The sequence below is a fragment of the Oncorhynchus nerka genome, linkage group LG5 (assembly GCF_034236695.1).
Source record: "Oncorhynchus nerka isolate Pitt River linkage group LG5, Oner_Uvic_2.0, whole genome shotgun sequence".
Lineage (NCBI taxonomy): Eukaryota > Metazoa > Chordata > Actinopteri > Salmoniformes > Salmonidae > Oncorhynchus > Oncorhynchus nerka.
Genome location: NC_088400.1, coordinates 23,048,373 through 23,076,135, shown reverse-complemented (window position 1 = coordinate 23,076,135; position 27,763 = coordinate 23,048,373). Strand labels below are relative to the sequence as shown.

The 27,763-nt window shown below is 42.3% G+C and overlaps 3 protein-coding genes across 10 annotated transcripts in view; 2 read left to right on the top strand and 1 right to left on the bottom strand.

Moving 5' to 3' along the window:
- mtmr7a (myotubularin related protein 7a) overlaps positions 1–11,466 on the top strand; it is a 36,250-nt gene extending 24,784 nt beyond the window's left edge. The window contains exons 6-14 of one of the 2 annotated variants that reach the window (XM_029659385.2): positions 1,255–1,389; positions 1,713–1,845; positions 4,806–4,915; positions 5,988–6,113; positions 6,870–6,919; positions 7,048–7,248; positions 10,254–10,388; positions 10,525–10,651; positions 10,807–11,466. In XM_029659385.2, coding sequence (XP_029515245.1) covers positions 1,255–1,389; positions 1,713–1,845; positions 4,806–4,915; positions 5,988–6,113; positions 6,870–6,919; positions 7,048–7,248; positions 10,254–10,388; positions 10,525–10,651; positions 10,807–11,160 — 1,371 coding nt within the window. In that variant the 3' untranslated portion in view covers positions 11,161–11,466. Of the gene's footprint in view, positions 1–1,254; positions 1,390–1,712; positions 1,846–4,805; positions 4,916–5,987; positions 6,114–6,869; positions 6,920–7,047; positions 7,249–10,253; positions 10,389–10,524; positions 10,652–10,791 lie in introns of both variants that reach the window. The other variant, XM_029659386.2, reaches the window with a different exon arrangement.
- Positions 11,467–12,633: 1,167 nt separating this feature from the next.
- cnot7 (CCR4-NOT transcription complex, subunit 7) lies at positions 12,634–24,036 on the top strand. Of its 4 annotated transcripts, none has more exons than XM_029659383.2 (7): positions 12,634–12,764; positions 13,385–13,597; positions 13,714–13,907; positions 15,211–15,372; positions 18,681–18,825; positions 19,000–19,123; positions 23,720–23,812. In XM_029659383.2, exons 2-7 carry the CDS (start codon positions 13,481–13,483, stop codon positions 23,728–23,730), a joined length of 753 nt encoding a protein of 250 aa, XP_029515243.1. In that variant the 5' UTR covers positions 12,634–12,764; positions 13,385–13,480; the 3' UTR covers positions 23,731–23,812. The 4 variants fall into 4 exon arrangements, with proteins under 4 accessions (XP_029515243.1, XP_029515244.1, XP_029515242.1 ...); XM_029659382.2 differs by having other exon boundaries at positions 12,636–12,764; positions 13,471–13,597; positions 19,000–19,110; positions 23,720–24,036; XM_029659381.2 differs by having other exon boundaries at positions 12,636–12,764; positions 19,000–19,110; positions 23,720–24,036.
- A 585-nt stretch (positions 24,037–24,621) lies between these two features.
- Positions 24,622–27,763, bottom strand: part of zdhhc2 (zinc finger DHHC-type palmitoyltransferase 2) — a 27,773-nt gene continuing 24,631 nt past the window's right edge. For 3 of the 4 annotated variants that reach the window (XM_029659378.2, XM_065018465.1, XM_029659380.2), the window contains 3 exons: positions 27,492–27,610; positions 26,268–26,313; positions 24,622–26,124 (listed from right to left, as the gene is read on the bottom strand). In XM_029659378.2, coding sequence (XP_029515238.1) covers positions 26,273–26,313; positions 27,492–27,610 — 160 coding nt within the window. In that variant the 3' untranslated portion in view covers positions 24,622–26,124; positions 26,268–26,272. Of the gene's footprint in view, positions 26,125–26,250; positions 26,314–27,491; positions 27,611–27,763 lie in introns of all 4 variants that reach the window. The other variant, XM_029659379.2, reaches the window with a different exon arrangement.

The following is a 27,763-nucleotide window of genomic DNA, read 5'->3' as shown; positions in this document are numbered from 1 at the left end:
TGCCAGAGTCTCCCGCCTGTCCAGCGCTGCCAGAGTCTCCCGCCTGTCCTGAACTGCCAGAGTCGCCCGCCTGTCCAGCGCTGCCAGAGTCTCCCGCCTGTCCTGAGCTGCCAGAGTGTCCCGTCTGTCCTGAACTGCCAGAGTCGCCCGCCTGTCCTGAGCCGCCAGAGTTGCCCGTCAGTCAGGAGCCAGAGGCGCCGGTGAGTCAGGAGCTGCCAGAGCCGTCCATTACTCCGGTGCTGCCGGAATCTCCCGTCCATTCGGGACCCGTTGCAAGAGTCCCCAGTCCGAGGTCGGCGTCGAGGGTCGCCGCTCTAAAGAGGCCACGGAGGCGGGTAAAGAGGCAGGCAAAGACTATGGTGGAGTTGGGTCCACGTCTCACGGGAGAGCCGCAGCCGCAAACAGACGCCCACCCAGACCCTCCCCAATAGGTTCAGTCCGCGGACCAGTCTCTATATAAAGTTCATATTGCAGTGGAACAGTGAGGACCAGTCTCTATATAAAGTTCATATTGCAGTAAAACAGTGAGGACCAGTCTCTATATAAATGTCATATTTCAGTAGTACAGTCGGGACCAGTCTCTAAATAAAGTTCATATTGCAGTAGAACAGTGAGGACCAGTCTCTATATAAAGTTCATATTGCAGTAAAACAGTGAGGACCAGTCTCTATATAAAATTCATATTGCAGTCGAACAGTGAGGACCAGTCTCTAAATAAAGTTCATATTGCAGTAGAACAGTGAGGACCAGTCTCTATATAAAGTTCATATTGCAGTAAAACAGTGAGGACCAGTCTCTATATAAATGTCATATTTCAGTAGTACAGTCGGGACCAGTCTCTATATAAAGTTCATATTGCAGTAGAACAGTGTGGACCAGTCTCTATATAAAGTTCATATTGCAGCCCGGGTTAGAGTGTTTTATGTGTGAGGTCAGGTTCCCAGGGTTCAGTGTTCAGATGTGGCTCTGTTCTCCCTGCTGCTCTGTATGTATGATCTGTGGGGGACAAGTCACTCTGGGAACCACACAGGGGTCGCTGGCCCAATCTCCCCCACGCCTCATACAAAAATATGAAATTGTGCAGTTGCTGTATTACGCCAAGACATAATCACTATGGTAAATGTAGGTTTCTGTCCTAAATATGAATCAGCAGTGTGAATATGTCATTATTCTGACTGTATAGTACAACAGGGCCTTGTATATATAGTATATTGCCTTGTTTTTAGAGGTCTCTCCCTTCTACCCCCTCTCCAGGCTGCCATCTGTCGTAGCAGTCAGCCCCTGTCTGGCTTCAGTGCCCGCTGCCTGGAGGATGAGCAGATGCTGGAGGCCATTGTGAGGTCCAACCCCCGTAGTGACTTCATGTATGTGGTGGACACCAGGCCCAAGGTGAGCCCCTGGCCACAGGGCCAATGGAAGTCCTTCAACAACGTCTATTCTGTATGTTCAGGTGGAGCTTTGTTTTTCAATGCAGCATTTTGCTAGCTGGGCCCTGGGGCCAGGGGCTCATCTTGGGCCTGGTGTCAGCTGGTCAAGCTCACATTAAATGCCTGGCTTCATGCCGTTCAGAACATGCATAACATGTACAAAAACAGTGGCAACCTTCATCCTAACTTTAACATGCGGAAGCCTTGCTCCATCTAGTCTTTAAAAGTCATGTCTCTCTGAGGATTTCTCTTTGATTAAACTGTATGCACTGTATGTCTTTCCAGCTGAATGCAATAGCAAACCGAGCAGCAGGGAAAGGCTATGAAAACGAAGACAACTACTCCAACATCAAGTTTCAGTTCATAGGCATTGAGAACATCCATGTGATGAGGAACAGCCTCCAGAAAATGCTAGAAGGTATGAATCGGGTCAACTCCCACAGTGTTGGAGGCCTGTAAGCAGATCATCTTACATTGCATCCATATGAATACTCTACAGTCGGCCAGCTAGCTATCACTCTGTGGCTCACTAGACCTCGTTCAGCCATAAAAGCCCATCTCAGTGTTGTTCAGTACATCACTGAGAGCTTGATTTCAGAGAATGCCAAAGTAATATTCACTCACAGCCACAGGTTTGTTTTGTCTACTGTCTCTCAACTTTATTAAAACCCAATACAGTTCCAGACTGGATTAGTCTTGATCCCTCAAATGTGATCCCACTTCATTCTCTCAATATACCAGGTCCCCTGCCACCCCTGTGGCTTTAATATGCAGCGATGCAGACTGCTCTGCTCTGCAATCAGGACTTAGGTTGACCCATAGGAGCGTTTCTGGGCAATGTGCAGGGCCAGGAAGACATTGAATCCATCTGGATTTCATCTGCAAACTATTTTTGTTTCCTGGAGTGGCCGATTTGGGACCTTTTTCCCCTTAAGAGGGAGACGGAGGGCGTGAGAATTATGTGATTTAGCGTATGAAAAATAATATCTGGCCTTAGCTGTGATAACTCCTTGCCCCCTGGAAACACAAGGGAGTCTACGGGTTCTGAAGAATGCAAGAGAGAGGCTTTGTCCTGCAACAGATTGCATGGCAATGCAGTAGATAGCTGTGTCAGTTCAAAACATTTTTTTCATTATTCTTCAGAGAACAATAGTTTCCCGGAAATTAGCCCATGCTGTAAAACCAAGGTTGACTGAACCCGTTCACCTGCAGGCTCCAGCTGCCTGTTGCAGAGTCACATGTCAGGTGGGCTCACGGGTCAGTGCACTAATATTGTCTGGAAGTACAGTACTCAGGGTCACACACACACGTCTACACATCTGTCAACCCACCCCTCTGTGTACCTCTGTCAACTCTTAATAGCCGTCTGGAGAGATGGATGTTTTTGTAGGGAGTTGGCATATCTACAAATGATTATTGAAAATATTTGTGTTTATTTGAAAACTCTCCTTCGTTAACCAAGCTGTCAACACTGGAGAAACTCTGGAAATTTTGTCACTTTGTCACAACTGACAAATTATTGATCTTAAACTTTCAGATTATAAATGAAAAGTTATACACTGTATGTTTTCAAGGAAAACAAATCACGTAATGCATTAAGCTGTATGCTGCAGAATTGAGTCTGCATTTAGTTGCCTGTCTTCTGTCTCAATATTTAAAGTGATGTCCAGTGTCAAATGGCCTGTGTCAATATTGACTCAAGAGTCCCCAACATCATATTGGGAAGAAAACATACAGTACCAGTCAAACGTTTAGACATACCTACTCATTCCAGGGTTTTTCTTTGTTTTGACTATTTTTTACATTTTAGAATAATAGTGAAGAAATTGAAACTATGAAATAACACATATGGAATCATGTAGTAACCAAAGAAGTGTTAAACAAATCAAAATATATTTTATATTTGAGATTACTCAAACCAGCTTCATGAGGTAGTCACCTGGAATGCATTTCAAATTAACAGGTGGGCCTTGTTAAAAGTTAATTTGTGGAATTTCTTTCCTTAATGCATTTAAGCCAATCAGTTGTGTTGTGACAAGGTAGGGGTGGTATACAGAATATAGCCCTATTTGGTAAAAGACCAAGTCCATATATGGCAAGAACAGCTCAAATAAGCAAAGAGAAATGACAGTCCATCATTACTTTATGACTTGAAGGTCAGTCAATCTGGAAAATTTCAAGAACTTTGAAAGTTTCTTCAAGTGCAGTCGCAAAAAAACATCAAGCTCTATGATGAAACTGGCTCTCATTAGGACCGACACAGGAAAGGAAGACCCATAGTTACCTTTGCTGCAGAGGATAAGTTCATTAGAGTTACCAGCCTCAGAAATTGCAGCCCAAATAAATGCTTTACAGAGTTCAAGTAACAGACACATCTCAACATCAACTGTTCAGAGGAGACTGTGTGAGTCAGGCCTTCAAAGAAATCACTACTAAAGGACACCGATAAGAAGAAGAGACTTGCTCCGGCCAAGAAACACAAACAATTGACATTAGACCGGTGGAAATCTGTCCTTTGGCCTGATGTGTCCAAATTAGAGATGTTTGGTTCCAGCCTCTGTGTCTTTGTGAGGCGCAGAGTAGGTGAACGGATGATCTCCGCATGTGTGGTTCCCAACGTGAAGCATGGAGGAGGAGGTGTGATGGTGTGGAGGTGCTTTGCTGGTGACACTGTCAGTGATTTATTTAGAATTCAGGGCACACTTAGCCAGCATGGCTACCACAGCATTCTGCAGTGATACGCCATCCCATCAGGTTTGCGCTTCGTGGGACTATCTTTTGTTTTTCAACAGAACAATGACCCAAAACACAGCTCCAGGCTGTGTAAGGGCTGTTAGACCAAGAAGAAGAGTGATGGAGTGCTGCATCAGATGACCTGGCCTCCACAATCATCCAACCTCAACCCAATTGAGATGGTTTGGGATGAGTCGGACCGCAGAGTAGCAGCCAACAAGTGTTCAGCATATGTGGGAACTCCTTCAAGTCTCTTGGAAAAGCATTCCTCATGAAGCTGGTTGAGAGAGTGACAAGAGTGTACAAAGCTGTCATCAAGGCAAAGGGTGGCTAATTTGAAAAATGTCAAATGTATTTTGATTTGTTTAACACTTTTTTGGTTACTACATGATTCCATATGTGTTATTTCATAGTTTTGATGTCTTCACTATTATTCTACAATATAGGAAATAGTCCAAATAAAGAAAAACCTTGAATTTCAAAGTTTTCCAGAAATCCCAGTTAGAAGATTCCTGGAATCAAGAAGGAATAAGCAGAAAATCTTTGAATCCTCCAATCATGATTTCTGGAAAACCGGGGGAATTATCGGGGAATTTGTAACCGTATCCGTGTCTACCACTGACCCCGGTGTGTTTTCCCCTGCAGTGAGTGAGGCATGGTCCCCCTCCATGTCAGAGTTCCTGGAGGGTCTGGAAAGCTCAGGCTGGCTAAAACACATCAAAGCTGTCCTGGATGCTGGCATCTTCATCGCCAAGGTTAGTCTGTCTGGATGATAATCCCCTCTGTCTGTCTCAGTGCTACACTTAACCCTCCTGTTGTGTTCTTTTCATGTTAATTAATTCTGTGTTCACGGTCCAAAATGACCAACCCATTATAGCTGATTGTAAATCCATAATAATGCATATATTACCACCTAATGTTGTGTTAGATCTTTTTATCAATTTAAGTTCTTGTGAACAGTTTTTTAATCTTCTATTTGCTATTTATGGCCTGTAGGCCTCATTGACCTGAACTCATACAACTCATTTTGAGTTTTAAAAAAGCACAATGTATGGATTATTTTGACTATAACAAATACTCAGATGAAACACATTGTGCTATTTATCACAGACTACTTTGTGTCAAAGTTTAACAAGGACTCTCCTCCTCACCAGTGTCATGATCAAAGATATAATCAAGAGCCTCACATACACTACATCGTTTGGTCATTGTGCTGCCACAGAATGAATTGTGAGCAAGGCCTCAAAAAAGCTTTATATACCAGAGCTGCAAGAAAAGTTCTAAATATTATTGAAACAATGTTGCGATTGTTTGTGAGAATGCCAACAGGTGTGGTTCCTGTGGGGAACCCTGTGTGTGTGTGTGTGTGTGTGTGTGTGTGTGTGTGTGTGTGTGTGTGTGTGTGTGTGTGTGTGTGTGTGTGTGTGTGTGCCCTCAAACACACATGCATGTGGGGGTCTGGGAGAGGAAGTGTGTCCATCTGATGAATGGGCATATGCCTGAACTCAATTTTATACACTAATTGTTGTCTCACCCATTCATTTCTAATGACCGGTCATTTTTGACTGGGAACACCACAGGTGTACAAATGTTAAATAAAACACCCAAAATGTAATGAAAATCATCAAAATGTATTTTGTGTGTTCAGATGCCCCATGTGGACAACGTCATGGAACCTTATGACAATCAGATTAAATGAACTACATTTTTCAGAGAGAAAACGTGTAAATCGGTCCAATTCGACGGGAACACAGCAGGAGGTTTAAGTTATTGTTTCTCAGACTCTCTCTCTCTCGTGTCTGCGTGCGTGCCTGCATGCATGTGTAGGCCGTTGCAGAGGATGGCGTCAGTGTCTTGGTCCACTGCTCAGACGGTTGGGATCGTACTGCTCAGGTGTGCTCTGTGGCCTCCGTGCTCCTGGACCCCTACTACAGGACTCTCAAAGGACTCATGGTACATCCCCTACTGTCTCTCTGAGCAGGGTATCTGCATATTCACTAGTGTACATCTTGAACCTATAGTCAGTTTATAGTGTATGGGTTCATGTATGTCATATTCATAGAAATAATTACCCTAAATATTATATCATACAGTCAGCTCTTAACACATGATCAGCAGGTTTGTAATGATTCATGTTTAAAACCTCCTCTACCTAGTAGCCACTAGCGCTCAATACGTGTTTGAATAGATGGCACTTCATTTGAAATGAAGAACATTCCTTTTCCCTTCGTTTCTGGCTGTGTTTAAGTTTTTCACATTTTTATTGACATGTAAGCACATTGATGTTGACATACTGTTAAATTACGGTGTGATTGTAGTTGATCACGTCCTCTTGGACGGTAATGTAAGTAGGTCCGTGCTGTGCTTATGGTTCTGGATTCTTTGATCATGAGGATTTGCTCAGTCTGACTGGGTTTCTGCCAAAAGGCATCTCCATGGAAAAAAGTTACTGTGACAGGAAGCCTGACTTCTTACAATCATCTTGAGACTTAGTAGAAAACCACCCCACACATTGGGTGAGGAAGTTCAAGCTTTCTCATGGTGCAAACTGTCTCTCTCTCTGTAATATTTGTACTCTTTACTGTCCAAGTGTAAGCTGTGAAACAAAGATGAAAGTGATGAAACAGGTTTAGACCCAAGTTATATACAAATAACACCTTCTGGCATCCTCATGCATAAGTAAATCATATTTTATTCCCCTGTATTCAGGTTCTCATTGAAAGAGACTGGGTTTCCTTTGGACACAAGTTCTCTCACAGGTGTGAACTATTGTGTTTTCTTGCAGATATAATTATTTCCTTTAGCAACAAAATCAAAAGTTGGACACTATATAGGGAATAGTGTGCCATTTGGGAAGCAGGCTACCCATGTTGCCCTCTCCCCTCAGATACAACCACCTGGATGGAGACCCCAAGGAGGTGTCCCCGGTCATAGACCAGTTCCTGGAGTGTGTGTGGCAGCTGTCGGAGCAGTTCCCCTGTGCCTTCGAGTACAACGAGAGGTTCCTCATCACCATCCACAACCACATCTACTCCTGCCAGTACGGAAACTTCATAGGCAATAACCAGAAGGAGAGGACAGAGCTTAGGTAATAACCAGAAGGAGAGGACGGAGCTTAGGTAATAGCCAGAAGGAGAGGGTGGAGCTTAGGTAATAACCAGAAGGAGAGGACGGAGCTTAGGTAATAACCAGAAGGAGAGGACGGAGCTTAGGTAATAACCAGAAGGAGAGGGTGGAGCTTAGGTAATAACCAGAAGGAGAGGACGGAGCTTAGGTAATAACCAGAAGGAGAGGACGGAGCTTAGGTAATAACCAGAAGGAGAGGACGGAGCTTAGGTAATAACCAGAAGGAGAGGACGGAGCTTAGGTAATAACCAGAAGGAGAGGACGGAGCTTAGGTAATAACCAGAAGGAGAGGACGGAGCTTAGGTAATAACCAGAAGGAGAGGACGGAGCTTAAGTAATAACCAGAAGGAGAGGACGGAGCTTAGGTAATAACCAGAAGGAGAGGGTGGAGCTTAGGTAATAACCAGAAGGAGAGGGCGGAGCATAGATAATAACCAGAAAGAGAGAGCAGAGCATAGGTAATAACCAGAAAGAGAGAGCAGAGCTAAGGTAATAGATAGAAGTCTGTCAATTTGCCGTTCCTTGTCTTGAATTTTTGAAACTGACTGTGACTTCACACATAACTAATCTAAACTATTTACTGAAATGTTAAGGCTTTTTTGCTTATTATTTCAGATATAATAGTGTTCAAATTCACCTAACATGAGACACAGATTTAAACAAATAGGCCTACTGGGCTAGCCAATACAAGAGACATGAACAGCTTCAGTCAGACCAGACTAAAAAGAGAGCAGGAATTCACACACACATTCTTTCTTTCTCAGTCAGAATAATTTTGGAATGATACATTTTGTGTTGAGCTGGAGTTGGTCGTGCCATTTTTTTGAGAATGGCCTTATTTCTATTACAGCATATTGGATGACTGTCATTCATATTATATTCACCCAGCTCAATGTAACAGCGGTAGGTTTAGGCTACTACATGATACTCACATTTTGCTACAACCTAGCCGATGAATGAAGGTTTACAACATAGTGCACAAATCGAGAGAAATTTGAGTAATCCATGTAACAGATATTGACACATTCAATACCGTCTTGCACACTCTTGCCTGCATCTAGCTGATCTAGGTTGTAATCATTAGTCCAAAAGTTACAAACAAGTGTTTTTATTAGACAAATGTAGGTATGTTTATCCTTGTTTGGTTCCGTTTAACTGCTATACCGTTGTCACCATATTAGCTAACGTCAAGTAAACATAGCTACTAGAACTAACGCGTTAGTAAACCTGCTACAATCATGCAGTACAGTGTACAGTTACAGCAGCAAGCAGTTTATCAATTACACTGGCGTGCCCAGGTGGCAGTAGATGAATAAAGCCAAAAGCTTACCTTGACTTAGAAGAGTTCCAGTGTTGGATAGCCATAGGTAACATAGAATCCTTCTCTGTTTGAGCCGGAGTAAGTGAAAGTGAATTTGTTTTCAGAAATATAGCTAAACTCTTAGAAAAAAGGGTTCCATAAAGGTTCTTCGGCTGTCCCCATAGGAGAACCATTTTTGGTTCCAGGTAGAACTCTTTTGGGTGCTAGCTAGCTGTAGCTTATGCTTTCAGTACTAGATTCATTCTCTGATCCTTTTATTGGGTGGACAACATGTCAGTTCATGCTGCAAAAACTCTGATAGGTTGGAGGATGTACTCCGGAAGTTGTCATAATTACTATGTAAGTCTAGGGAAGGGGGTGAGAACCACGAGCCTCCTTGGTTTTGTATTGAAGTCAATATACCCAGAGGACGGAAACTAGCTGTCCTCTGGCTACACCTTGGTGCTACACTACAGAGTGATGTTGAGACTACTGTAGACCTTCATTGCGAAACAGCGTTTTTTTAATCAATTATTTGGTGACATGTATAGTTTTATCTAAAAAGGATTACTTTTGTAATGTTTCGCTATTTGTATTTTTATCAAATTTACTGAGGAGTATGGTCCTGCCCTTTCTCTTCAGAGAAGCCTCCAACTGATTGACATGTGTGGTGTGTTTTGTGTTGAGCTGTAGTTGACATGTGTGATGTGTGTGGCTGTAGTTGACATGTGTGATATGTGTGGCTGTAATTGACATGTGTGATGTTTGTGGCTGTAGTTGACATGTGTGATGTGTGTGGCTGTAGTTGACATGTGTGATGTGTGTGGCTGTAGTTGACATGTGTGATGTGTGTGGCTGTAATTGACATGTGTGATGTGTGGCTGTAGTTGACATGTGTGATGTGTGTGTCTGTAGTTGACATGTGTGATGTGTGTGGCTGTAATTGACATGTGTGATGTGTGTGGCTGTAATTGACATGTGTGATGTTTGTGGCTGTAGTTGACATGTGTGATGTGTGTGGCTGTAGTTGACATGTGTGATGTGTGTGGCTGTAGTTGACATGTGTGATGTGTGTGGCTGTAGTTGACATGTGTGATGTTTGTGGCTGTAGTTGACATGTGTGATGTTTGTGGCTGTAGTTGACATGTGTGATGTGTGGCTGTAGTTGACATGTGTGATGTGTGTCGGTAGTTAACATGTGTGATGTGTGTGTCGGTAGTTGACATGTGTGATGTTTGTGGCTGTAGTTGACATGTGTGATGTTTGTGGCTGTAGTTGACATGTGTGATGTGTGTGGCTGTAATTGACATGTGTGATGTTTGTGGCTGTAGTTGACATGTGTGATGTTTGTGGCTGTAGTTGACATGTGTGATGTTTGTGGCTGTAGTTGACATGTGTGATGTTTGTGGCTGTAGTTGACATGTGTGATATGTGTGGCTGTAATTGACATGTGTGATGTTTGTGGCTGTAGTTGACATGTGTGATGTTTGTGGCTGTAGTTGACATGTGTGATGTGTGTCGGTAGTTGACATGTGTGATGTGTGTGGCTGTAGTTGACATGTGTGATGTGTGTCGGTAGTTGACATGTGTGATGTGTGTGTCTGTAGTTGACATGTGTGATGTTTGTGTCTATGGTTGACATGTGAGATGTGTTTTTGTGTTGTCAGACATCAGGAGAAGACCCATTCTCTGTGGACCTACTTGTGGGAGAACAGGACTGACCACATCAACCCCCTGTACAGACCTGACCACAGCCAGACTCAGGGGGTTCTGCGCCCAATTACCGCCCCCTACTGTTTTAAGTAGGTTGTGCATATTTAAGGACAAGTAGTATTTCCCCACAATTTTTCTCAACTGAATTGAATATGTATAAATTGTGTGTGTGTGTGTGTGTGTGTGTGTGTGTGTGTGTGTGTGTGTGTGTGTGTGTGTGTGTAGGTTCTGGAGGGCCTTATACAACCGTTTTGACAGAGGCATGCATCCTCGCCAGTCTGTGATAGACTACCTGATGGCCATCAGAGAGGAGACACAGCAGCTGGAGGAGCAGCTTGTGTCCCACAAGGAGGTAAGGCAGGACAGGAAGGCTGATGATATAGGCTATGTCCCAAATCACACTCTATTTCCTATTTGGTGCACTACTTTTGACCAGGACCATTTGATTGAAGTCGCTGTTCTTGTCTTAGTTTTTTTTCTAATATTATGTAGTGTTATCCACCCTAGAAAATAGCCATGTTGGAGAAGGAGCAGGGGAAGAGCATCCAGACAAAAACTAACACGTTGGATAGGAGCCACGCGGTGTGGGCCTCTCCCCCCTCAGAGAGCTGCCTGGGTTTGGCCAACACCCCAGGGGACTACAGCGGACTGGGAGACTTCCTCAGTTCATCACCCTGCCAGCAGATGGGGCCAGAGAGCAGTCTTCTGATCCTCCCCCGACCAGGGGAGCGCCGCAAACCGTCCGACCCAGACCTCTCCACCAACAGTGATGACCAGGAGTCGGGCATAGCAGACCTCAGCTCCCCGCCAAGTGAGGACAGTGCCAAGGACCCTGATGAGGCTGCCTACTCTGCTGCCTGAGCAGTAGTGACATTAATGTTGTCAGAGGGAAGAGAGGTGCACTTTAATGGGCAATTGCGCAATGGGTATTATAAACTGACTAACTGTTGGGAATGATTAGTCAGTGAAATGACAAGTGGATCTGATCTGTATGTGTGTTATTTGTGTAGAGTTTTTACTTTTCATGTGGTTTATGGTATTCCATACTTAAGAAGTTAGCTACAACAATGAATGGATTTCGTCAGAGCCTTTACAACTAAATAAAATATTTAATGTTATATATTTATGCAAATGTGTAATATGATAATAATATATTTAAAAATTCAATTTGGACTAAAAATCTTTCAAGTGCACTGTAAACCAAAACATGATATCAAATGCCAAATTTGTCATTATACTCATGCAGTAAACCTCTCCTAATTTAGTGTAGTTTTATAACCAAAGCCAGTCCATCTGGTTCACTGGGCTCATTGTGCATGCTGTAACTCACGAAGCTACTGAACCAACCCAGCAGGCTGTAGCATGTGGAGATATTGGCATGCTAGTACTAGGGGACGGACACACAGGGAGGAGAGTAGCTTTGTGCATCTCACCCAACAGCTTAGGTTTCACTGTCAAAGCACAGGTACTGAATGTCTTGTGGAATAATATATACTGCTATTGTAAGCATTGCATGTTGTTTTATTTGTATAAAGAATATACATAATATGTCCTATCTATATCCTATTTCAAAGGAATATTACAACATAAATATTTATTTTTATTTAGTTAATTTGTAAATGAATTGATTTGATTGTGTTAAAAGTTCACTAGAAAAGACCACTAAAGCTATAAGAGGACTGGTGCATTAAATAAACAAAAAGTATATTTATGAAAGTTGATTCAACATTCAAGTTTTTGATGGATATTTTCTGCTTGCTTATGCTACGTTCATAACTAAGTGGGAAGGTGGTATTTACCCATACGCATGGGAAAAATCCACCTGAATACCCCTCCAACTCAATTACTGAGCTCTGACTTCTCCCACATGCTGTACCAGGGTTGCCTACTCCTTGTATACATCATCCAACTAAATGCTTAGTTAGTATAATGGGGATCCTGTTTTCTGGAAACAATGCCTGCAGTACCGTGGACGGCCTTCAGCTTGAAATCGTCAATGCGAAGGTTGAGTCGTTCTCCCCTGGTAGTTATGGCCCTGCTCTGTATGGATATTTTTGCCCACCCCCACAATGTACATTTTTTCAACCTGCACACTAGGAGGCGGCCAGACAAATGTTGGGGTGTAGTCTGCCAATAAACCTAGAAGAAGACGTAGTGACGAAAAGGAACCAGGGGTGTATTACAGTTGCAAACTAAAACGAGACGTTCTATTGGACAAATTCAGGTAAGTCCCGCCCATTTCGTTCCGTTTAACAAACGTTTCGGAACAGAATCGGCGTAATGAATACGCCCCCGTCCTTGGACTCCAAAGGCCAACGTGTATACGTTCGTGACGTCACGGTGTGCGTGATGACGTAATGGAAGTTCAGAGGTGGCAGCTGTGGGTTGATATCAATGACTGTCGGTATTTGGAATATAAAACTGTTTAAAAGTTAGTTAAAAGGCCCTGACCGTTTTTAAACAAGGTAATTGGGAGTTTTTTAACTGTTCACTTGTAATTGCACAACCCTTATTTAGCGAACACTAAGTCGGGAAGGTTGAAATTCAAGCCCTATTAGGAGTTGGTTAGCTAGATTTGCTATCCAGCCACATATTTTAGCCAGCTGGCTAATGGTAGCTGACAGGTGCTAGGGTTGGGCATTATAAGAGGCGATGAAACACTGTGATATCATTGTATCTGAAGAGAAACGCATCCTGTCCCCACTCTTAAGGTTAGCAGACTCCTAGCTAATTAGCTAGTGAACTGCTAGCTAACTAGCTAGTGGGACAGGTAAGTTAGCTCAGTTCGATAACTAGATGGGTGCCTGTCATCACAGCCTGCTAAAAAAGTAGCTAGCCAGTTATTTGCCCCAATAACATCAAAGCATAGTAAAGTCCTCCTAACAGCAAGATTGTTAGCTACAGCATTAGCTATCTAGCATAGGGAGTATGTTACACAGTATATTAGCTAGCTAACGTTAGATGTCTGTAATTCTGTCAAATCTAGTTAACGTTAGCTAGATGTTTTAATGTAACCATCGAGTATGTGGCAAGAAATCTCACAGGGTTATTGTGTAACCGGACATTGTTTGTTGTTTATCTCCAGGTCAAACAAATAAAGAAGGACCACAATTCCATGGTCATTTTCTCGATTGAGAGTTTGTTTGTTTGTTTTTGATGCCTTGCTTGTAGAGCTGGCACTATGCCCGCGGCTACTGTGGATCATAGCCAAAGAATATGTGAGGTTTGGGCTGACAACCTGGATGAAGAACTCAAAAGGATCCGCCAGGTCATTAGAAAATACAACTACATTGCCATGGTAAGTTATGAAGAGTTCTGATTAAAGGCATCTTGGTTGACACTGACAGATATTTGCTGAACATTGTGCTGCTGCTCCATTTCTGCCTTCTCTATTGCTTTGTGTTCTGTTCATAGGACACAGAGTTTCCAGGTGTAGTTGCGAGACCGATTGGAGAGTTCAGAAGCAATGCTGACTACCAGTACCAGTTACTGCGATGTAATGTAGACTTGCTAAAGATTATCCAGCTGGGCCTTACCTTTATGAATGAACAGGGTGAATATCCACCGGGAACTTCAACATGGCAGTTCAATTTTAAGTTTAACCTCACGTAAGCGTTCCCCTTTCTATGTCTATCAATGTTCAACTAATTTTCATGTCTTGTATCAAGACTTGACTTGCCCATTTTAGAGAACTCAGCTATATGACCTGCCTCTTGTACAGCACCTACAGAACAGGTGTAGTTTCATAGCAACGGCTCTTTGGAGGCACTAGGAGAAAAGGAAGAACCTTTTTGTTTCTACCATGAAAGGTTTTAAAGATGATTGTAATGTTTATATGTATTGTACGGTACTTTCTTGAGGAATTACATTTTTATAACTTGAGATTTCTGCATTAAAGTTAACTACAAAAAGGAAGTCCATTTGATGTAGTCTGTTATTGAGGTGATATTATTGTAGTATGGAGTTTGACTAGTTTACATGTCTGGACTGATGGGCAAAGGCACAAAAAAACCTGCTCATATGATGTATGAAACCAAGGCAAGAACAGGCCTATGTTCAGTGTTGATACTGCACACAATCAGGGTCACGCTCATGACTAGTTCTGGGCCAGGCCATTTGAAGGCTCAATGTCAGCAAGCCACATTGAACGCCCTGGACCAGAGCTAGTTCAGGACCTCCATACAGGACTGAACGTTGTCACACTGAAGCTGCACTGCCTGCACACCATTCAGGTAAAGGACAATGTGACCAAGATTGTTTAGAAACCATGTGGCCAAGACTTTCACTTGAGCCACCAAATAGGCTGCACCTGTCACATGAGCTGCTTACTTTCTCAACAAGCTAATTGACTTGCTTTTCTCCTAGTGCCTCAAGTCATTTTTCAAATGTTTATATTGACATATTTCATAAATGCTTTCGAGCATATCGCAGGTACTGTTTTAGTGAGGCACTGAAGACAGTGTTTTGAGTAGTATTTTGTTGTTTACATGTAACTTGTTTCTATTGTGTAAGTAAAACCTAAAGGCTTATCAGCAGTCTCAGACATTGAAGAAGATATATATATATAAAGTTGGACTGCATCCACTTACACAGCAACAACAACTTTGTCATGCTTAGTGTACCCCTTGTTCTTATAGCCATTACATTCATTGATATAATTCAGGGGTTCTTAAACTTTTTCGGCTCTTGACACAAAATATATAAATGTACTATCTTCCTGTGACCCATATCTTGTTCCAACTACCCAAATTAAGAAGAAATTGTGTTAATATAGATATATTCTCATGACTCGCGACCCACCTCTCACATGCCCAGGAGCCACTTCGGGTCCCGACCCACAGTTTAAGAAACCCTGTTATAAATGTGTAGCCTAGGTGTGAGTGTGACAGGTGTCTCCCTTTCCGTCGTCAGGGAGGACATGTATGCACAGGACTCCATCGAGCTCTTGACAACATCAGGCATCCAGTTCAAGAAGCACGAGGAGGAGGGGATCGAGACATTGTACTTGGCTGAACTGCTCATGACCTCAGGGGTGGTGCTCTGTGAGGGCGTCAAGTGGCTTTCTTTCCACAGGTAGGCCATTTAAAATCAAATCAAACTTTATTTGTCACATGCGCCGAATACAACAAGTGTAGACCTTAAAGTGAAATGCTTACTTACAAGCCCTTAACCATCAGTGCAGTTCAAGAATAGTAAAAAAATATTTGCCAAATTAACTAAAGTAAAAAATAATAAAAAGGAACATGAATGTGTGGGGGTAGATGTTAGTTGAGGTCATTTGTACATGTAGGTTGGGGTGAAGTGACTGCATAGATAATAAATAGTGATTAGCTGCAGTGCACAAAACAAATGGAGAGGGGGGGATATCAATGTAAATAGTCTGGTGGCCATTGAATTAATTGTTCAGCAGTCTTATGGCTTTGGGGTAGAAGCTGTTAAGGAGCCTTTTGGTCCTAGACTTGACGCTCCGGTACCGCTTGCCATGCGGTAGCAGAGAAAAGTCTATGACTTGGGTGACTGGAGTCTCTGACAATTTTATGGGCTTTCCTCTGACACAGCTTATTATATAGGTCCTGGATGGCAGGAAGCTTGGCCCCAGTGATGTACTGGGTCGTACGCACTACCCTCTGTAATGCCTTACAGTCAGATGCCAAGCAGTTGCCATACCAGGCGGTGATGCAACTGGTCAGGATGCTCTCGACGGTGCAGCTGGATAACTTTTTGAGGATCTGGGGACCCATGCCAAATCTTTTTAGTCTCCTGAGGGGGAAAATGTTTTTTCGTGTTCTCTTCAGGACTGTCTTGGTGTGTTTGGACCATGATAGTTCGTTGGTGATGTTGACACCAAGGAACTTGAATCTCTCGACCCGCTCCACTACAGCCCCGTCGATGTTAATGGGGGCCTGTTCAGCCCGCCTTTTCCTGTAGTCCACGATCAGCTCCTTTGTCTTGCTCACATTGAGGGAGAGGTTGTTGTCCTGGCACCACAATGCCAGTTCTGACCTCCCTTTACGGGGTGTCATTTTTGTCGGTGATCAGGCCTTCCACTGTTGTGTCGTCAAGAAACTTAATGATGGTGTTGGAGTTGTGTTTGGCCATGGCGGGCGTGGGTGAACAGGGAGTACAGGAGGGGACTAAGTACACACCTCTGAGGGGCCCCAGTGTTGAGGATCAGCGTGGCAGATGTGTTTCTGCCTACCCTTTCCACCCGTGGGTGTCCCGTCAGGAAGTCCAGGATCCAGTTTCAGAGGAAAGTTTTTAGTCCCAGGGTCCTTACCTTAATGATGAGCTTGTGGGCACTATGGTGTTGAATGCTGAGCTGTAGTCAATGAACAGCATTCGCACATAGGCGTTCCTTTGTCCAGGTGGGAAAGGGCAGTGTGGATTGCGATTGTGTCATCTGTGGATCTGTTGGGGTGGAATGCGAATTGCAGTGGGTCTAGGATATCCGGGAGGATGCTATTGATGTGAGTCATGACCAGCCTTTCAAAGCAATTCATTGCTACCAACGTGAGTGCTATGGGGCGGTAATCCTTGGGCACGGGGACTATGGTGTTCTGCTTGAAACATGTAGGTATTACAGATTCGGTCAGGGAGAGGTTGAAAATGTCAGTGAAAGCGCTTGCCAGTTGGTCCGTGCATATTTTGAGTACACGTTCTGGTAATCCATCTGGCCCTATGGCTTTGTGAATGTTGTTTAAAGGTCTTGCTCACATCGGCTGCCGAGAGCGTTATCACAGTCATCCAGAACAGCTGGTGCTCTTATGCATGATTCAGTGTTTCTTGCCTTGAAGCAAGCATAAAAGGCATTTAGCTCGTCTGCTAGGTTCGCATCACTGGGCAGCTCGCGTCTGGGTTTCCCTTTGTAGTCCGTAATAGTTTTCAAGCTCTGCCACATCCGACGAGTGTCAAAGCCGGTGTAGTGGGATTCAATCTTAGTCCTGTATTGGCGCTTTGCTTGTTTGATGGTTCGTCTGAGGGCATAGCAGGATTTCTTGTAAGCTTCCGGATTTGTGTCCAGCTCCTTGAAAGCGGCAGCTCTAGCCTTTAGCTCGACGTTGCCTGTAATCCATGATTTCTGATTGGGATATGTACGTACGGTCACTGTGGGGATGACGTCATCGATGCACTTATTGATGAAGCCGATGATTGAGGTGGCATACTCCTCCATGCCATTGGATGGATCCTGGAACATATTCCAGTCTGTGCTAGCAAAACAGTCCTCGCGTCATCTGACCACTTCCGTATTGAGCGAGTCACTGGTACTTCCGGCTTTTGTTTTTGCTTGTAAGCTTTAGTTTTAGCTTGTAAGCTGGAGGGCGGGGGAGGACTTTTTATGCATCTCTGTGGGTGGCGTAAAGGTGGTCTAGAGTTTTTTTTTTTTTTTTTTTTGTTTGCACGTGACATGCTGGTAAAAATGTGGTAAAACTGGTTTAAGTTTGCCTGCATTAAAGTCCCTGGCCACTAGGAGCGCCGCTTCTGGATGAGCATTTTCCTGTTTGCTTATGGCCTTATAGAGTTGGTTGAGTGAGCTATTACTGCTGGTATCGGTTAGTGGTGGTACATAGATGGCTACGAATAATATAGATGAGGTCTCTCTTGGTAAATAGTGTAGTCGTCAGCTTATCACAAGGTACTCTACCTCAGGCGAGCAATACCTCGAGACTTCTTTAATACTAGACATTGCGCACCTGCTGTTATTTGACAAAAAGACACACCCCCCCACCCCTCGTCTTACCAGACGTAGCCTCTTCTCTGTTCTGCCGGTGCATGGAATATTATGCCAGCTCTATATTATCCGTGTCTTCGTTCAGCCACGACTCTATGAAACATAAGATATTACATTTGTTTATGTCCCGTTGGTAGGATAATCGTAGGTCATCAATTTTATTTTCCAATGATTGCATGTTTGCAAATAGAACGGATGGCAGTGGGAGTTTACTCGCTCGCCTACAGATTCTCAGAAGGCAGCCCGGCCTGCGCCCTGTTTTCCTCCGTCTTTTCTTCACACAAATGATGACATTTGGGCCTGTTCCCGGGAAAGCGGAATATCCTTCTTGTCGGACTCATTAAAGGAAAAAGTTTCTTCCAGTTCGTGGTGAGTAATCGCTGTTTTGATGTCCAGAAGTTATTTTCGGTCATAAGAGACGGTAGCAGCAACATTATGTACAAAATAAGTTACAAACAACGCAAAAACTAACAAAATAGCACAGTTGGTTAGGAGCATGTAAAACTTCAGCCATCCTTTTCGGCGCCATCTTATCAGATCCAGATTCTAACCACACATGTATGTTATTTGTCACATCTGGTGCAGTCTTGACCATTGTTAAAATCAATCATCTTAGACCTAAGAAGCATTTGGTTTATTTTTCTGTTTGCAGTGGCTATGACTTTGGCTATCTGATCAAGATTCTGTCCAACTCTAACCTGCCCGAAGAGGAAGTGGACTTCTTTGAGATCCTTCGCCTGTTCTTCCCCATCATATATGATGTCAAGTACCTCATGAAGAGCTGCAAAAACCTCAAGGTAACTTCAGCACATCATAACAGTTAAAGTATTACTCAGCTTTGTAATCAATGAGTTTTCAGAGAGCTAACTAGGCCACAAGTCTTAATCGATAGCCTTTAAATGCATTATAGACATGGCCAGATGGCTAGATTAGCAGAATCTGTGAGTGACAGGGCGGAGTTTGATTGACAGGGTGGGCTACAGGAAGTGGCAGAACAGCTGGAGCTGGAGAGGATTGGCCCCCAGCACCAAGCTGGCTCAGACTCACTACTGACAGGCATGGCATTCTTCAAGATGAGAGAGGTACTCTGTCCATGTATGTGTCCCAAATGGAACCCTATTCAATATACAGTACCAGTCAAAAGTTATGACACACTACTTACTCATTCAAGGGTTTAAATGTATTTTTATTATTTTCTACTTTGTAGAATAATAGTGAAGATATCACATCTATGAAATAACACATATGGAGTCATGTAGTAACCAAAAGAGAAAGTGTTAAACAAATCAAAATATATTTTAGATTATTCAAAGTAGCCACCATTTGCCTTGATGACAGCTTTGCACACTCTTGTCATTCTCTCAACCAGCTTCTTGAGAAATGCTTTTCCAACAGTCTTGAAGGAGTTCCCACATATGCTGAGCACTTGTTGGCTGCTTTTCCTTCACTCTGCGGTCCAACTCATCACAAACCATCTCAATTGGGTCGAGGTCGGGTGATTGTGGAGGCCAGGTCATCTGATGCAGCAATCCGTCACTCTCCTCCTTGGTTTAATAGCTCTTACACAGCCTGGAGGTGTGTTGGGTCATTGTCCTGTTGAGAAACAAATGATAGTCCCACTAAGCCAAACTAGATGGGATGGTGTATCGCTGCAGAATGCTGTGGTAGCCATGCTGGTTAAGTGTGCCTTGAATTATACATAATTCATTGACAGTGTCATCAGCAAAGCACCATCACACCTCCATGCTCCACAGTGGGAACCACACATGCGGAGTACATCCGTTCACCTACTCTGTGTCTCACAAAGACACGGCGGTTGGAACCAAAAATCTCCAATTTGGACTCATCAGACCAAAGGACAGATTTCCACCGGCCTAATGTCCATTGCTCGTGTTTCTTGGCCCAAGCATGTCTCTTCTTCTTATTGATATTCTTAAGTACAGTGGCTTGTGAATGTATTCACCTCCCCTAGGCATTTTTACTATTTTGTTGCCTAAGAACCTGGAATTAAAATAGATTCTTGGGGGGTTTGTATCATTTTATTTACATAACATGCTTAACAATTTCAAGATCCAAAATATTTTTTGTGTAACAAGCAAGCAGTAAGACAAAAACAGAGTACCTGAGCGTGCGTAACTATTCATGCCCCCAAAGTCAATACTTTGTTGAGCCACCTTTTGCAGAAATTACAGTTGCAAGTCTCTTGGGGTATGTCTCTATAAGCTTGGCACATCCAGCCACTGACATTCTTCAAGGCAAAACTGCTCCAACTCCTTCAAGTTGAATGGGTTCCGCTGGTGTACAGCATTCTTTAAGTCATACCACAGATTCTTGGATTGAGGTCTGGGCTTTGACCCAAGACATTTAAATGTTTCCCCTTAAACCACTCGAGTATTGCTTTAGCAGTATGCTTAGGGTCATTGTCCTGCTGGAAGGTGAACCTCCGTCCAAATCTCTGGAAGACTGAAACAGGTTTCCCCTCAAGAATTTCCCTGTATTTAGCGCCATCCATCATTCCTTTAATTGTGACCAATTTCCCAATCCCTGCCAATGGAAAAACATCCCCACAGCATGATGCTGCCACCACCATGCGTCATTGTGGGGATGGTGTTCTCGGGTGATGAGGGGTGTTGGGTTTGCGCCAGACATACCATTTTCCTTGATGGCCAAAATGCTACATTTTAGTCTCATCTGACCAGAGTACCTTCTTCCATATGTTTGGGGAGTCTCCCACATGCCTTTTGGCGAACACCAAACGTGTTTGCTTATTTTTTTTCTTTAAGCAATGTCTTTTTTCTGGCCACTCTTCCGTAAAGCCCAGCTCTGGAGTGGAAAGTGGTCCTATGGACGGATTCTCCAATCTCCACTGTGGAGCTTTGCAGCTCCTTCAGGGTTATCTTTGGTCTCTTTGTGGCCTCTAATTAATGCCGTTCCTTGCCTGGTCTGTGAGTTTTGATGGGCGGCCCTCTTGGCAGGTTTGTTGTGGTGCCATATTCTTTCAATGTTTTAATAATGGTTTTAATGGTGCTCCGTGGGATGTTTGAAGTTTTTGATGTTTTTTTCTAACCCAACCCTGATCTGTACTTCTCCACAACTTTGTCCCTGACCTGTTTGGAGAGCTCCTTGGTCTTCATGGTGCCGCTTGCTTGGTGGTGCCCATTGCTTAGTGGTGTTTCAGACTCTGGGGCCTTTCAGAACAGGTGTATATATACTGAGATCATGTGCCAGATCATGTGACACTTAGATTGCACACAGGTGGACTTTATTTAACTAATTATGTGACTTCTGAAGGTATTTGGTTGCATCAGATATTTAGGGGCTTCATAGCAAAGGGTTGAATACATATGCACGCACCACTTTTACTTTTTTTAAATGTTTTGTTTTATGGAACAAGTCATTTTTTTCACTTCACCAATTTGGACTATTTTGTGTATGTCCATTAAATTAAATCCAAATAAAAATCTATTTAAATTACAGGTTGTAATGCAACAAAATAGTAAAAACGCCAAGGGGGATGAATACTTTTGCAAGGCACTGTAGTGGTTTCTTTGCAGCAATTTCACCATGAATGCCTGATTCATGCAGTCTCCTCTGAACAGTTGATGTTCAGATGTCTGATACTTGAATTCTGTGAAGCATTTATTTGGGCTGCAATTTCTGAGGCTGGTAACTCAAATGAACTTATCCTCTGCAGCAGAGGTAACTCTGGATCTTCCTTTCCTGTGGCCGTCCTCATGAGAGCAGGTTTCATCATAGCGCTTGATGGTTTTTGTGACTGCACTTGAAGAAACTGACTGACCATGTCTTAAAGTAATGATAGACTGTAATTTCTCTTTGCTTATTTGAGCTGTTCTTGCCATAATATGGACTTGGTCTTTTACCAAGTCCTACCTTGTCACAAAACAATTATACACCACCCCTACCTTGTCACAAAACAACTGATTGGCTCAAACCCATTAAAAAGGAAAGAAATTAACTTTTTAACAAGGCACACCTGTTAATTGAAATGCATTCCAGGTGACTACCTCATGAAGCTGGTTGAGAGAATGTCAATTTTGCAAAGCTGTCATTTTATTTTATTTAACCTTTATTTAACTAGGCAAGTCAGTTAAGGACAAATTCTTATTTACAATTTACCAAACGGTGTCCTGCTGGGGCTGGGATTAAAATAATTAACAATTAAATAAAAATACAGGACAAAACACACATCACAACAAGAGACAACACATACATAGAGACCTAAGAAAATAACAACCAACAACATGGTACAAACATTATTAGGCAAGAAGGGAGGCACCACTTTGTAGAATCTCAAATATAAAATATATTTTGATTTGTTTAACACTTTTTTAAAACTAAATTAAACGTGTTATTTCATAGTTTTGATGTCTTCACTACTATTCTTGGGAAAGGGGGACCTAGTCAGTTGTACAACTGAATGCATTCAACTGAAATTATTGGGAAAGGGGGATACCTTTCCCCTTTGAATCAGAGAGGTGCCGTAATTGAGATCGGCGCTCGAGGAAAAGTGGGTTAACTGAGGGGCAGAACAACAGATTTTTACCTTGTCAGCTCGGGGATTCAATCCAGCAACCTTTTGGTTACTGGCCCAACGCTCTAACCACTAGGCTACCTGCCGCCCCATTTTTACAATGTAGAAAATAGTAACAATAAAGGAAGTGTGTCCAAACTTTTGTATGGTACTGTATTGTTCACTACTTCTGACCAGAGCCCTGTGGGCCCAGATCAAAGTAGTGCCCTATAAAGGGAATAGGGTTGGTACTGAGATGTTTGTGTGAATGGATCATAGAACAGGGAGATGACTCACAGCTTGCATTTCTTCAAAGAGCCACCAGATGGTATTAAAGAGATAAACAAATACTACTTTCACTAACCACATTTCCATCCACAGTTTTTATGGGAGTAAAATCATACCGTATTTAAAAAAAATCCTGACAGCTGTGATGGAAACAGGAAGTTTCAGTACAATTTTATAAATTCTGACAGATAATTTGTTCGTTTGACATGGTAAGATCTTTTTGTGTCAGTAATTAATTATGCGAGAAGTGGTGGAGGAAACGCCTTTATGGGCAAATATTAATATATTAACCATCATATCGTAGTAAAGTTGGAGTCACGTGATGTGTGTGGTCCTCCCACTACAACTCGGGAAAGCATGCCCTTCATTAGGCTATAGATGAAATGACACAGGGTGGTGAAAATGCACGGTGATCTTGATGCTCTTTCCAATAAATATCTAGGGTCTGATTCTGGTGACGTGATGATCGATGCTTGACTGCCTTTTGACAAATAAAAATATTCTTGTTCTTATCCATAATAAGCCACTGTATTTGCGAGCAGTTGGCTTGAGCGCAGGTGCCAAGACCAAAGTAGGCACATTTAACACAACAGTTGTGACAACTATTGGTAGAGTTGAAAATCGATGGACACACATTCAACTTTTTATTTTTATTCGGTACATGAAAACTCAAGCGAAAAAGTGCATTTTATGTCCCCAATGTTTTTGTTTTTTTGCAACAAGTCTGTTTGGTGAAACACCACTGATGGTAAAATGCACATATTGTCTTTGAATATTCTCAAATCTGCAATCTGTCGCCAATTGGGTGGAAACCTAGCTACAAACTAGTATACTTTTTATTGTATCTGATGACATCACATATTTTTTTTTAGATGTTCTTTGAGGATCATATCGACGATGCGAAGTACTGTGGTCACTTGTACGGGCTGGGTTCAGGCTCTGCATACGTCCAGAACGGCACAGGGAACGCCTACGAGGAGGAAGCCAATAAACAGCTGTCATGACATCATCACTGGGATCTTTCTGGATGGTCTGCTCTAGTCAATTACTACGACGACTGGAATAATGGAAGAACAAAAGCATTATTTATATATATATATATAATTTTGGAAGCTCTTTGTCATAAGCGCTTCTTACTTTAGGTGGTTGGTGAATTTGGTGGTTCAATAGTTCCTATCTCCAGATGTTTGTGTTTGTGCTTAAAATCATGTTTTTTCTATGAAAGCAGTTGAGGGGCTGGTTGGTTCATTTAGATTTCACATGAAGCGCTTGAAGAGAAACAAGGGATTTTAGTTTATCAAACTTTTTCTGTAGAAATTTTGCACTTTAAAGCTCCTAACCAGATCCTTGATTTTATATGAAAAGCTACGTTTTTCTGGTATGCTCCTCTTTGTTGCCTTCTCTAAGTTCAATTTTTTTCACTTAACATCTGTCTTTATTATGAAAATAAGTTGTTTTTTTTCACCAAACTTAGCCTTAATAGTAGCTACATTTTTTAAAATGTTATTTTAATATTTAATTTATTGTACTGGTTGGTTCTTTTCATGTGACGAGACCCCCCCTCCCCTCCATATGTAAAGAAAAAAAATGCAATATACGAGAGATTGTTTTTAAAGCTTTTGTAAATAAAGGCTTCAAACTTTTCTAACATATAAGAACTTGATTTGAGTGAGTTTGAAATCTGTATAAGAGTCATATTTGAAATGATATACCTTATAGGCTATTGAGACCGATATGGGAGAAAGGTACACAGTCAATAGCAATATAAACAGGCTGAACATGGCATCATTGTATTTATCTGATAAGGCATCACAGTACAGTACATAGCCTCACATGTTCATAAAGGTATTTTTCCCCATTCATGCACAGAGTATTAAAAAAATATAGATTGACAAGGTTTTGCATACATTTGAGCCATTTACCAAAATGAAAACTGATGCAAACTGATGCTGATGACTCATTTCCAAACAGAAAATGTCATTTAAAAGGACCAAAGGAGTACAATCAGAACGGAATGAAACAGCTGGAGCAATCACTGTATTATTTCTGCAGCACTTCCATATTTGAATGGAGTTGAATTGAGAATGCAGCAAACATTCTGAAACCGAGGCTTGGATTTGAAGATCATAGGCCAGTGTGTCAGGCCTCTGGAGAAAAACAGGATATTTGGCTGGCAGTTTGACAAATAGCACTACAGGAAGACTTGACATGGCAAGCACACTGACATAAAAAATAAGACTGATTGGTGATGTCTAAGAGCCAATGGTATCCTCACCAATGCCAGAGGAACACAGGAATCCTTTCAAATCAAAGAATATCAATATAGCCCTTATTCAAATGATTATTATGCAACAGTGATTTTACCGCGTTTCCAAGAGAGAGAAACTGGTATAATACATGAAACTATTTACTTTCTTATGTTAGGTTAGCATCCTGAGTATGAAGCATGCATCAGTTAATTGAAGGATTAAAAAAAAAATCACAACAGGTTGTTAATCTCTTCAATACTTCTTTCATGTTCAGTGCCATAAAAAGCCTAACACTGCATATCTCATCCAATAATCACACACACAAATCATATTTTACTCTTAATATGTCTATACAATCATAGAATCAACATTCACTATCATACATCTTTGCATGTTGGTTTAGGATTAAGTATTGGCAAATTCTAAAATTACATTAAAATGGAATATTTATACTGTTTCTGTCAATAATCACAAATACAAGTTAGTCATTCTAGTTTAGACATTACACAAGTAAAAATAGACTCATTTGAAGACGAAGTCCAAGATAATCAAATCATACAACAATACTTCAAGGGTCCTTTACTAAAATAATATAGATGTACTGAACACATACACATGTAACTTCTTAGACCAACCACCTGTTATACAAAGTGAAAATAAAACACTTCTCATTCTATTCTTATGCTTTTCAGATCCAAACTTGAAAAAACACCGCAAGTAATTGGAATGCAACTTCAATCTTCCGAGGCCACAACTTGATCTCATACTCAATATTCAGCCTTCAGGAAACCAGTTTCCACCATGTTAAATGATTTCTTTAGAAACAACAATAACAATGCTTCGTTGGATTCAAATGTTACATCGTCTGTTTCCAATGATACTGGTGAGAGCAAAAACAACAGTAAACTAAGCCCTTCTAAGCAGCAATTAACTACAGCAGTGTGTTATGGTAAGAAAGATGACAGGTTATGGTGATATCACAACTGCACATTCTCATAGGCACGCTGAACACTGGGATCACCACAGACCTGTTGAAGGAAATAAGCATTATGTGATACATTATAAATAAACCATATAGTTTTTACCTCAAGCTTTGTGGATAATATTTTTCAAATATTGAGATCTATTTTCAACTCATCTATGATCTCACTTACAAGTCTTCATTCCTCACCGTGGTTATGTTTCATTCTCTATGGCCATTGCTGGGTTACTTGTGCCTGAAAAACACAGCATGCATACAGTTAATTAAGTTATTGGAGAATGGTCCTAGAATAATGATTTGTAGACAACATTTAAAAGTTTAAAAAACAGTGGATATAAGTCTGGGGTTAGAGTCATGGCAAGGGTTACGGTTGAAACGGGATGTGGACATGAAGCTAAAGTTAGGGTTGAACCGGGATCTGGACATGAAGCTAAAGTTAGGGTTGAACCGGGATCTGGACATGAAGCTAGCGTTAGGGTTGAACCGGGATCTGGACATGAAGCTAGCGTTAGGGTTGAACTGGGATCTGGACATGAAGCTAGCGTTAGGGTTGAACCGGGATCTGGACATGAAGCTAGCGTTAGGGTTGAACCGGGATCTGGACATGAAGCTAGCGTTAGGGTTGAACCGGGATCTGGACATGAAGCTAGCGTTAGGGTTGAACTGGGATCTGGACATGAAGCTAGCGTTAGGGTTGAACCGGGATCTGGACATGAAGCTAGCGTTAGGGTTGAACCGGGATCTGGAAATGAAGCTAGCGTTAGGGTTGAACCGGGATCTGGACATGAAGCTAAGTTTAGCGTTGAACCGGGATCTGGACATGAAGCTAAGGTTAGGGTTGAACCAGGATCTGGACATGAAGCTAGGGTTAGGGTTGAACCAGGATGTGGACATGAAGCTAGAGTTAGGGTTGAACCAGGATCTGGACATGAAGCTAGACTTAGGGTTGAACCAGGATGTGGACATGAAGCCAGAGTTAGGGTTGAACCAGGATGTGGACATGAAGCTAGAGTTAGGGTTGAACCAGGATGTGGACATGAAGCTAGTGTTAGGGTTGAACCAGGATCTGGACATGAAGCTAGTGTTAGGATTGAACCAGGATCTGGACATGAAGCTAGAGTTAGGGTTGAACCAGGATCTGGACATGAAGCTAGAGTTAGGGTTGAACCAGGATCTGGACATGAAGCTAGAGTTAGGGTTGAACCAGAATCTGGACCTGAAGCTAGTGTTAGGGTTGAACCAGGATCTGGACATGAAGCTAGAGTTAGGGTTGAACCAGGATCTGGACATGAAGCTAGAGTTAGGGTTGAACCAGAATCTGGACCTGAAGCTAGTGTTAGGGTTGAACCGGGATCTGGACATGAAGATAAGTTTAGGGTTTGCCTGGCTCCCATCAGATATTTGAGCCCTCACCCCGTCTCTCTTTGTCCTCTGCTCCCCCGTTCTCTGTCCAGGAGGGGGCGCTGTTCAGCAGTCGACTTTGGGACTCCCTCAGTGGTTTGGCTGGGAACTGGTGGCTCTCTCCAACAACGCTGCACAACACAGGACAAACCATTAGGCAGGATCAGTACATGAATGGATTTCAATGGACTATTAGCAAAATAACTGTTAGAAAAGTACTCTCTCACATCTGTATCCAAAAACCATCTTTATGGAAAAGGACCAAATGTATGAAGAGTGTAGGC

Excerpts from the sequence above, each read along its gene's own strand:
- cnot7 (XM_029659382.2), top strand. The coding sequence starts at position 13,481 with ATGCCCGCGGCTACTGTGGATCATAGCCAAAGAATATGTGAGGTTTGG. Across the intron at positions 13,908-15,210 it reads AATTTTAAGTTTAACCTCAC|GGAGGACATGTATGCACAGG; the intron begins GTAAGCGTTCCC and ends TTCCGTCGTCAG. Across the intron at positions 19,111-23,719 it reads CATTCTTCAAGATGAGAGAG|ATGTTCTTTGAGGATCATAT; the intron begins GTACTCTGTCCA and ends ATTTTTTTTTAG.